We start from the raw sequence: 12,258 nt of genomic DNA, 5'->3' as shown, positions 1-12,258 counted from the left end.
GTTGGCTATGCTTGTGTATGCAGATATACCGTAATTTTCCTAGTATAGTACGCCCCCATGTATAATATGCACCCTTAAAATGGCATGGTAATTTCTGGAAAAAGCCTGTACCCGTGTATAGTACGCACCCTGCATTCACAGTACATGAATAGCTGTGTTTTAGTACGCGATGTTGTTCTGTTTTGCGATGTCACTGTCGAACAATGATGACATAACCATCGCTAATCATTATGTAATTAACGGCATTGTCTCTAAACGATATTACCGAGCAGCCAAAGCCTGCGAAGCTGGCGACGCGATAGTTCGGGCCTGCGACACGAGGCCTATTACAGATCAAGGATAATCGGAGAATTATCAACGAAAAACTCACATAACTTCGCTTCTACTGGTTGGAATTGACTCAAGTTTGTTTTGCATCGTCTCTGAAGACAGCTCAACAATTTCATGGGGTTGGCAGAAAAATTTGAAAAATTCTATTTTTTAATTTTCCCTTATAAATTAGAAATTTTAATTGGATCTGCGGACTCCTACACTTGTTGGAATTGAACCAAATTTGGTGTGCAGCGTTATTTACGGTAACCTGACAATTTAATCAGTGACTGGCTGGAATCCGGAAAAAAAAGGCATTTTTGAACAGCCCTACTGCACGCGCGCGCGGCAATCGTCGTTATTTATTGCGTCCAAGACAGGCATGAACAATCGCATATATAACCGAACCGGCTTTGCGTGCAAGATATAATCGCTTGCGTAATCAGTCGCATCTCTAAAAGACCTGGTGCGCACGACATAGCCGTTGGCCTGGGCAATCACATCCGTGATAGGCCTCGTGCGCAAGATGTCGTGTCGCTGGCCTAAACTATCGCATCGCCGGCCTCGCAGGCTTTGCTGCTATCTACTTTTGTTTAGAGACAATGCCGTAAATTGTATAATGTCGTAAATATAATTGTACAATTCGCTATCTCCATGCCAACGTTTCGGTTCTCTCATTTTCCTAACTGTGTATATATTTTGTGTGACGTCATAATTAGCAATATATAGTCTTGTTGAACGTAGTTATTCAAATTCTCGTAATATTGCTGACGATATCCCCTGACGAGGGTCAGCCGAAAAGCTTCGGGAATAAATATGAATATTTTATTCAAATGTGGTATGATGTTCTGTACTCCTAAGCGTCTCTATGTCATGATTGTTGACCAGTGACATCGCAAAACAGAATGACATGTCGACATAGTGTACTAAAACACAGCTATTCGTGTACTGCAAATGCAGGGTGCGTACTATAAATGGGCACAGGCTTTTTCCCAGAATTTGCATGCAATTTTACGGGTGCGTATTAGGGCTGTTCAAAAATAACTTTTTTTCCTGAATCTTGCTGGCTACTTGATTAAATCGTTAGGTTGCCTTAAAAAACGACACACACCAAATTTGAATTCATTCCAACCAATTTTCGCGGCTTTCGTACAGTTTGAAAATTTTGAATTTGCCCAAACCTAGACTGCTCAGGTTGGGGTCAAATTGACCCCAGGCGAACAGAAATGTGAGCCATATTTTTATATGCGGTCGGATTGTTCTTGCCAGACATGTAATCCTAAATGGTGTTATACACTATCATTTCGAATAAAGCATTAGCTGATTATCGCTAATACCTCGCCGCAATGAGCTATTGATTGCGCATAGGGTAAATTTTGCAGGTATAGTGGGCAAACTAGGTAATCATCTCCTCATTTTGATCGGATGGATTTCGACTGCTTGTGGCTCTTTGGCATTGAGGCATGAATGCAAGCTTTCAGATCTCTTTGTTGGTCAGAGGAAGTCAGTTGTATCTGGATGGAGTGTGGAAATAATGCTTAGGCATACGGCAGAAGAGGTGTTAGCTCAAATTACCGAAACTATATCGTCCGGTAGTGAAATTTTTCCGGGAGAAGACAGTAAAATGGCACCAGCGAAGCTCTCCAAACCTGCACGTAGCAGATGCTGTCTTTGCGAGAACACAAGACAAGAAAACAAGCGAGAAATGTGAAAAATGTGGAAAATTTTTATGTCAAGCACATTCTCTGAAAATAGTGACATGTCAAAAGTGCATGAAGCCGGAGGATTCATAGCCTATTGAATCAACTCCTTTCTTGTAGTTGTTACTCTGTTGTATTGTTGGATTGTCTTGTTGTTATACTTTGGTATTATAATTAACTGGTGGGGGGTGTTTGACCCCATATCGCCATTCGTGTAATGGTGTTACGCCTCAGCGGTAACTTTTAAATGGGTAGACAGTAGGGTCCAGAAAGGGAAGATGCATCGTTAAAACGTCATGCTAGACGTTATTAGACAGCTGTATAGCGAAATTGGTAAGACAAAAAGCATATTATCTGAGGGGGTCAATTTGACCCCACCGCACCGATCGTGTAACGATATCTCACCTGAGCAGTCTAGGGCTAAAAATGCAAAAGAAAATATTTCAAATTTTTCTGCCAACCCCATGAAATTGTTGGGCTGTCTTCAAAAACTATGCAAAACAAATTCGACTCAATTCAAAGCCGTAGAAGCGGAGTTATTTCAGTTTTTCTTTGATAATTCTAGGATTATCCTGGATCGGTGGATAATCCAAGAATTATCAAAGGAAAACTGAAATAACTCCGCTTCTACGGCTTGGAATTGAGCATAAAGGGGGCGTGTCTAAATAAAGGTCAATAACCCCTGGCTTAAGGACAATGCTGTGATGCAGTGGTTTTCATCCTTTAGACATGCCCATCGCCCTCCTTTATGACAGTGAAAAATATCGTGCCCCCTTATAGTCATATCACAACAAATGGCAGCAAGAATGCTGGCTATCCCAACGGACAGTTTGATGGCATGGGAGGTTATGAATGTTGAAAAGAGAGTTATCGAATATGAAATTCGACGGATTCAACATAGAATGCTATTATATATTTTCTGTATTGTCATATAAGTAGCTAATTAGTACCACGTTATCAGTAGCCTACCATGGCAGAAGGGGGTAAAGATAACGATTATGGTGTTGCTTATGTCAAGCCTATATCAATGGCCCCCGGAATAAGCGGTAAGTAGCCTAGTATTTGAGCTCACACTTTTTATAATACATGATAATATTATCCATCTGAAACAGTTGTGAAGTTATTTAAATAGAATCCATATTATTTTGTTATAAGGGAATAAATTATATGGAACCTGGCAGGCAGTACAATAATAATGTATTTCTTAGGATCCGCAACTTTGGCAGAGGGAGAAAATGTCAATCTGAAATTCATAAAGAGCCCTGTTAACGTCGTGGCCAGAGATCAAATCAATGTAAACAAGCTCGTCTACAACATTAACAGCGCTGAAGGAAAAACATCTTCTGGGTTTCAAAGTGAGTATAATGCTCTTTCATTCAATACGGTTTGTAAATTTGGGAGAATGGTCTGCTGAAGGAACCTTTTCAATGAAGTTCAAAATATGTGGAGAAGTTTGGCCAGGCCTAGAAGTCATGAAGATTTCATTAGTGTTCTGGCTTCTGTAGTATCAGTATGCTGATACAACACATATGTTATAGCTACACAGTTTTTTCAAAATTAGATTAGGATTAGAATTAGAGCAACACAGTTTTTCCAAATTAGATTAGAATTAGAATGCCTGCGAGTTCTTGAGCAGATGCCTTAATATGAGGAAAACGGTTTTCTCTTTTCCAGTATTTCCAAACATCACAGTCCATGCTCTCACGCTCTGCTTCGATCTCTTTCCACTTCATCCTCTAATATATTTTCATTTGTTTGATCTAAAGCAATCATCCTCTTTTTTTTGATGTAAGCAAGGGCATGAATATGAACAAGCCATAGTGTTAACTATCTCTTTTCCTTTGCTGCTGTTCCGCTTGTGATCGAAACTAGAATGTTGTTTGCAGACTACTCGCTACTGTGCCTGCATGGCTATTATTCGTCACAATAACTACTATGACTATACGGTGTATGGGAATAATGCATTGACTGCTTGGCGCCGGATTTCCCTGTGTGAGGCGGATATTATTGGTAACTCGCTGCGAAATGCCGCGGAAAAGAGAGATTTTCAGGAAAACAACAAATTAATACATCAAGACATATGTGTTTTTAGGCCATGTCACATGCGACTCCGAGAAGTGCGCCAGAACGATCGCCAGCGAGAAATCCTTGGCCGAAAATGACTGCCTCTATGCTGACCAAAAACTTTGAAAAAACTTCGTCTGATTGTCCATATAGCCGCCAAATGAATAGCGCCGAATGTTCCTGTCCAAGCAATTTGAATCCTACATGACAAATGACATCCCGCAGGGAACAATTATTTGCCAGCATCTTATGACAGCAGACAGGAGGTCACGGAATAACATCATGCAATGAAGTTATTATAGTAACGGGTCTGTCCGAAGTTGTTTTAGCATTATTAACGACCCCTACATTTTTCTAGTCACCTTACTCAGCTCTACCAGTAAATCTGATTACTTGAGCAGGGAGGAAATAAAAAATTGATAACAATATATGTATGCAATTCCCAATCATATTGACCGATTCAATAATGAATTATAAATTTTTTTCGCCTTTCATGAGTCTAGACGACTGAAGCTGCGACTTACCAAACAGTCCACAGAACTTGCTGATAAATAGCGCCTCAAATGTACAGCCGGATGGACTGCGTCCCCAAAATTCGGGGATATCACTATAAGGAGGGCCTAATACCAACGATGTTTCGGGGGAGGTGGGGGGGGGGGGCTGACGAAGTGCAGTTACGGTCCTGCATCGCCAATTGTATCAAGGTCCCTCCAATTTGCTTGTTTCAACATTTCTATGATATCAGGCTCACGCACTACACCGTGTTTAATTAGTAGTCGCGCCGGATCTCTGCCCGCGTCGCGGCATTCATTTTCACATTTTAATTTCGGTTTCTGAAGACATGGCAAATGCTCCAGGGCCACGAAATGTTGATCTACAAACCAATTGATACGCAATCAATGAACGTCCTACTACCATTCCGTGACCTTCAGTTAAGCCGCTGTCAAGGTTGCAACGTCACAATTTAATAACTCGACCAACCATATCGGCAACAACAACAACAACTACATTGCGGACAGCGGCTCAGTTTTCTTGGAAAAACATGCAGCAGGAATCTTATAGCGTTAAGGGAGACTGGTCTACTACAGGGTTAGGTAGATATTTGTGATGATTCATTGGTGATAATGGTGGGCGAGAAGATAGCAATCAAGTTCATAAGCGTAGCCAGGATTAGATTTCGGAGGAATATCGTAACTGTTTTAGGTTACATTGAACAACACTCAATCTCTGGCTCGTTTAAAGCGGCCGTTATACTGATGTAACCACAACAATTAAGTTTGAGGACAGTGTCGTAGTGTAAGAAAATACCATTTGTAGTAATTTCTTATTAGCGAGATGACGTGCCAGTTTTGATATTTTTTCTAATTTAATCAAATTTTCTGCAGGCGTTAATTACAAGAAATTGATAGAGGTTATAAACGACAATACTCGTGAGGAAACGGCATGTGGAATTCGTGAAGACTTCAAGAATGAATTTCTTCACGAACCTGACTTCGAGGTTTTCCCGCAGATGAAGAAAGTCAATGTTGTTGACTACTACAAAGGCTGTTTTCCCGAGAAAAAATCTTCAACTGACGAAACTGTTCGTGGATCTAGAAGAAAAGATTTTCAAAGTCAGTTGATAGAGGAATTCGGGTTTTACCATCGACCCGACAAAGATGGGGAACTGATAACAATGGAAGAGATAATGAGATCGATGTCGAACTCTGAGAAATTACCTCCAGACGGTAAAGTTGGTTACACTGCTATCGTCGCTTCTGCAGGATCTGGAAAAACTACTCTCATGCGTAGAATTGCTCAAAGAGCCCTTAGAATTTACTCTGTGAATGAAAATGATGAACACAAACGAAAAATTATACATTACATTGAATTGAAGAACATGGGAGAAGAGAACGGCATCAAACCCTCAAAGTTTCTATTCGACGGCCTCTTCAAAAATAGATCTGAAGAAGATGAAGCTTTCGAATGGCTGGTCGAGAATCAAAGTGATGCAGTTATCATTTTTGACGGGCTTGATCAAATGAAGTGGGATTTTGAGGAGTGTAGCGTCCGAAATATAAAACCGTATCAGGAAGCGAACTCTGCGACCATCATGTACAATATCTTATCCCGCAAGATCCTTCGTCACGTCAGGATCATCGTCTCGTCACGTGAATTCAAAGTATCCGAATTACCGGCGCAAGCACGCCCTGAAGAAATAATCACACTCAATGGTCTCACTCCACAAGATGCTTATAAACTGTTCACGTGTCTCCTCTGTGACAACGGGAAGCATCTCTGGGAGAAGATCGAAATCATGTCACCGCGATTATTACAACTAGTATCGGTCCCGGTTTTCCTGATTTTGATAGCAGTGGTGATGGGAATTGATCCAGATAGACCTCCTCCGTCTACCGTGACAGAACTGTACAGCAAGATCCTGTTAGTCTTACGGAGTGTGGAAAACATCCGAAACAGAAAGCAAATCCTCTCGATTATCCAGAAATTGAAAGCAATGGCGTTTGAAGGCATGAAAGAGGGGCGAGTCGTATTCTACAAAGCAGATTTGGGTCGTTTTAAACTTTCCGCTGACGAAGTGCAGGATTTGATGACGAAAGTGCCTGGCAACAACATCCTCAGCCGTCACTTGATGGAAGGCGACTTCACATTTTTCTTCTGTCATCAAAGCATGCAGGAATTTCTGGCAGCTAGTTATATCTCGGAAATGGAGCTCGAAATGTTCTCTCGCTTTGATGGCCAACATCTACACGAGAAACGATGGTCCGTGGTTCGAAGATTCGTTACAGGCATCGTTTACATGAAATCTAATAACGATCTTCACAGCGGTGAGTAATCATGGTTTTCCGCAGCTATTCTGCCGCAGCACCGATTGATTATTATGTGTCGCTTATGGTTTATCATGACGTTGATGGTATTCTCACATTCGAAGGGGTAAAATAGTCGAAAGATCTTAAATTTATACACGGCTGGTAAATAAGTCTACATTCAGTCGGCTAAATAAAACTTATATATCTGAATTCTGCATAAGTTTGCAAATTATATTGAACGTGAGCGCTACCAGGGCCCATCGATGGTCATTATGTGACATTGTTTGTTTGTTTGTTTCGGGTATTTACGGTGTCTGTCGACTAAATGTGTCATTTACACCAGGCCGATTTTTTGCATTTTTGATTTCGCATCCGCCGACTTGTAGCACGGCCCACTTCTAAGCTTTTTGAAAGACACAGCTTCCGGAGGGTGAGCCTAAATAAACCCCCAACACTTAGGTATGAATTCTGGACCCGATCTTAGTCGAACATGTGATATTGATGCGCATGAAATGCTCTTGTTATTGTGAACTAGACATCAGAGCTCAATGACTCCATCTGAACCCTGCCTCATCACAGTCGCGTGAATTATTCGATTGTTACGTAAACCATAGGGAAAGATACATTACGAATACCGGTACAACGACATTGTGTATTGCTTGACAGTCTCGAAACAAACACAGAAGCAACAAGTTTTATTTCAATCGATCCGTTCCCAACTTCATGATAAGACTGAAATCAAAGACAGATACGTTCGCATGGAACTCTATACAGCAATCTACGAATCGGGCGACGATAATCTTCTGAAAGGTCTTTCCGACATCAACGCATCTAACATCTCATTGAATCGCGATGAAGCTCACATCGTTGGATCGCTTGCAGCAAGGAATCAAAGCCTTCGTTCTTTGAATTTAGAGTACTGTCGTATCGACGACAAGATTTTCAGCATCATTGCAAGGTGTCTGGAAAATCGAATACGAGTGAGTCATACTTTTTCAAATGATTCATTTCGTAGGAAAACTATATTATGTGTTAATCTGGAATTTATCTCATTTTGATATGGTGCAATATTCACATCTTTTCGTAGCAATCCATTCGGGGTTATAATTTCGCATCGGTTAGGCCTATTGCTGGAACCATAGCAATTTTCAAAATCATATCGATGGGAACGATATAGTAGCATCCTGCTCAGTGAACTATGAACATACATAATATATGAGTATATCAGGAGCATTTCCATAGATATCATGAACCCGACAGCGATAGCTTAAGGTATTACTTCGAAGATTAGCTACCGAGCGAGATAGTGTCATGGTTATGCGTCCGGCTTCTCGAGCGGTAGGTCGTGGGTTCGATCCCCGGCCGGGTCATACCAAAGACTCGAAAATTGGTATCCGCAGCTATCCTGCTAGGCGCTCAGCAATCACGGATAGCATGGAGGAGAAAAAAAACGGGGGCGCAGACTAGATGACCTCATGGGGCCGTATCGCAACTCCGTCGTCAAAGCATCTCGATGTTGTAGGCGAAAAAGAATATCATATCTCTCTCTCTCCAAATAGCGGCTTGCCATAGACATCAGCCGTTATCCCAAAAAGACTAATTCAGATTTAATCAACGAACGCCTGTATGACGACTGACCTAATTTAATTGCCGGGCGGCGAAAACTGGCTAATTGTGCGCAATATGTGACGCTGGTAGACGTCACATTGGCTTGATTAACTCTTCGGAGTAGATATTATGCAAATGTTCATTTATCGGTCGACACAATATCAAAGTTTATTAGCCAATATTAAAAGTTTTTTATTAGACGATCATAACTAACCTAGATGAACTAGCTTCCGTAACCTTCGCCCTTAGTCTACATAAACTTTGATTAATAAACTTGAGTGAATGCTGATTCCAACTTCCAGCTTCGGCATTGCTGTCTGATTATTGTATTGTTCAGTTTCAACCTTAGCATTCTTACATGATCAGTGAGTTTTGTTGTGAATAAACACTAAACAGTCATGTACCCAGTAATTGATATGAAAATATTATTATGCTATTTACATATTCACTTAGCAGCAGTGTTCCCTCTAAGTTTTAACAAGTCTGCGTGCACTCACCAACTCACTGCGCGGTCCTTGGACAGCAGTGCGTAACGACTGAAAAAATGATCATCACTTCGGATTTTTTGTGCGCAGCTTAGATTTTCTGTGCTCAGAGAATGTGTCAGCACTGCGTTATTGCGCAAGTGCGCAGCTTAGAGGGAAATATTGCTTAGCATCTCGAGTAAAGATATCCTTTACTGCCCGAAATTTAGAACCAGAATTAATACGCCACAGAATAAGTTTAAACTTTTGGCCCGGCTTACCACAATAATTTTTTCTTCCTATTTGGTCTCTTCCACAAACAATATATAGAAAGGCGCCTTTTTCGGCTGCATGGTATCGAATTATTCGTCACTTATACCAAACCAAATTCAGTAATATCGCCAAGGATTACATTACAATCACCAATGTACCGATTCGTCGAAAGTCGGGGGTTTGGTTGATCCATGCTGATTATGTTTTCTCGCGCGATCAAATTTGATACAACCGATCAGTTTGATTATGTAATGGTGTCGGATGTGTCAGATGTGAGTGAGAGGGTGAGCAATAATGGACAATGAGCGCCAAAAATTCACCGACAAATAGTTGCGAGAAAATCTGTCCAGTTCCACATTTAATTTGCGACCATATGAATTTGTCATCAGAATATAGTATGTTTTGAAAATAGTGTTCATTCATTAACTCGCACTTGTAAAAAAAATCGCTATGTGATCAGGAATCAGTGTTGTGCCTAGTAAATACCAAACACATCGGAATCGCAATTGTCACGGCCAAAGATGGTACCAAATTCCGCCGATTACCGGTAGTTCACTATTAGGAGAACATCTCACAACCGGATAACCGGGGTGTTTTCGAAATGTGAAGAAACTAGTAACGACGCACACAGCAGTGAATGTGCGATCCAAGTCCTTGGCCCACTTGGCATAACAATTGTAACAGCGAATTTAGACGGTCTGTTTGTGTCGATTGAAAGTGTAAAGCAGTGGTTCCCAACCTGTGGTACGCGTACCACTGGTGGTACGCGAAGGTCTTCCAGGTGGTACGCGAGTAGATTCTGCTTTTTTCGACCGAAGGGAGTAATTAGTTCAGGTGAGGTTGATTTTGAGTTTTTTGAAGCCGTCGTCTCACGCTATTCCCCAGCTGCTAATTTCCCCTTATACGTGGGAATGCGAGCAAGGATTTTCATCCCTGATGACTATCAAGTCGAAGAAACGAAACCGACTTGTTGCGCCCATACATGACTTTCGATGCGCTGTAAGCAAACGTATGTCACGCATCGACAAGCTAGTGGAAAATAAACAAATGCAGCCATCGCATTGAATAAATTGACTTTTGTTGTGTGTTTTTATTTCATTATGTTGTTCTTCTTGTGACTGGTGGTGAAAATAACAATTCCATACATCCCATTAACCCTGGCTGATAATGCCTAGTTCAGAGGTGTCAAACTCTAATTGCATCGCGGGTCGGATCGAAGTCATGAAATCGCTCGCTTGCCGGACCAGTCAACGGAATTCAAAATGTTGCCTCGTGCCATTGCTTCTCGCTGGAATACTTTTATCAAGCATATATAGATAATACACGGACCGTCGGGGTTTCATTCTAGCGAGTCGCAACACCATTATTTGCGAGCAATGAAATTGTCGAAAATACGATGTTTGTCCGGTTGAATACAGTTAAGAACCAATAAAACAATGGCATTACCGGCGATACAAGTAGTCATATTTCAGTGTTCCCTTTGCTTTAGTCCAGGGGTGGCCAACCTGCGACCGTAAGAGAGAATTTGTGCGGCCGTAGACACGGAATTCAATTAGTATGTGTTGGCGGCCGTCGACATGCAATTCGAATTTACGAATTGAATCCCGATTTCTTGAAAGATTTTAATTAATCTTGAAATTTTATTCGCGCTGCGCGCGATTCAATGCAACTACGTTTTTCGATTTTAATATAGCAGCGCCATTTGCAATCAGAGCCCCCCAATACAGACGCAAACATCAGTGAAAATGATGCGCCTCACATGGAAATATCAGCTCGGAATCGTGTGCTCCTCACTATACCAACAATCCTGATGGGAGGTCAAGAAATAACAGCATGCTACAAAGTGACTTATACCAATTGGCCCACCCGAGGATGCATCATAATTTATAACTTGCTTTAAATTTTCGAAAACACCCCTATATCAACTCTATACCAGTGAATCTGATCATACGGGATGAGAAAGGATAAATGTTTTATGGTAATATGTAAAACTACTAATATCAATGACGAAATTCAGTGGTGAATCTGAATTTTTTTCGCGCTTTGCGCGACTATGAGCACTTCCATCCTTAACATTACCAGTGACCAGTCGCGATTTGGGTGCGCATAGTAAGCCTATCATTAAATAGATTAGTCCGGAGTTCACCAGAAATGTACATAGACACTTTAACCTGGGTATTTGGCGTCCAGCTCGTTCATTACGACTATGCCCTGGAATACGGCCGTAGGCTACACGAGTGGTCGGAATGCGGCCGTGAATGGCAAAAAGGTTGGCCACCCCTGCGTTAGTCATAATCTGGCGTAAGCCGTGCGTATATGCGTTGTGATGAATACAAGATATTTAACAGTCAACGCGGACGTTGTAATTTGGTTTATTAATGTGGGTGTGATGGATAATATAATCTTTTTTCAATGTACTCATAATTGCTATGTGGGCCGGATAAAATCGTCTGGCGGGCCGGATCCGGCCCACGGGCTGTATGCTTGACATCCCTGGCCTAGTTTAATAGAATTTGGTAATACACCTCGCATAGGCCAAATACGTGAGTATGACGTCATAAATGGTGGAAACGCGAGTAACTTATATGTGGTACGCGAGCACCGCATAAAACCTCAAAATGGTACGTGGGTGGAAAAAGGTTGGGAACCACTGGTGTAAAGGAACGCCTAGGCAGTGGTTTTCAACCGGTGTGCCGCGTCAAATTAGTGTGCCATTCACGTCTCGCAAGGGTGCCGCGAGACATTTCTTCACATTTTAGAATTCTATGCAATATAATTCTAGTCTATAGCAAACAATCAATATAATCTAAATGGATATTGAAATCAAACTTGCTGTTATACATACAGGCAATCAATATCCCCCGCTAATACGCTTTTCGTCACATATTGCTTTGAAGGCTGGATTAGGTTTTAGGTTGATTCATTGGAGAGGAGAGCAGTCATGACCCGGCCTGTGTGAATGTGTGATGATGTAATTTTCAAATCATCATTGTTGTCCTAATCACAAGAGTGAAATGAACTCATTTGGAAGTG

General features: G+C 41.4%; 1 protein-coding gene across 3 annotated transcripts in view; it reads left to right on the top strand.

The window, feature by feature from the left end:
* The window catches only part of LOC145452996 (NACHT, LRR and PYD domains-containing protein 1 homolog), a 182,024-nt gene that overhangs the window by 165,206 nt on the left and 4,560 nt on the right, over positions 1–12,258 (top strand). For 2 of the 3 annotated variants that reach the window (XM_080331965.1, XM_080332588.1), the window contains 2 exons: positions 5,459–6,898; positions 7,547–7,860. In XM_080331965.1, coding sequence (XP_080188091.1) covers positions 5,459–6,898; positions 7,547–7,860 — 1,754 coding nt within the window. Of the gene's footprint in view, positions 1–2,868; positions 3,056–3,217; positions 3,365–5,458; positions 6,899–7,546; positions 7,861–12,258 lie in introns of those variants that run through there. The other variant, XM_080331327.1, reaches the window with a different exon arrangement.

The sequence above is a fragment of the Botryllus schlosseri genome, chromosome 1 (assembly GCF_051294905.1).
Source record: "Botryllus schlosseri isolate E-star chromosome 1, Bs_hap1, whole genome shotgun sequence".
In the NCBI taxonomy this organism is placed as follows: Eukaryota; Metazoa; Chordata; class Ascidiacea; order Stolidobranchia; family Styelidae; genus Botryllus; species Botryllus schlosseri.
This window is presented reverse-complemented; position numbering and strand designations above follow the sequence as displayed.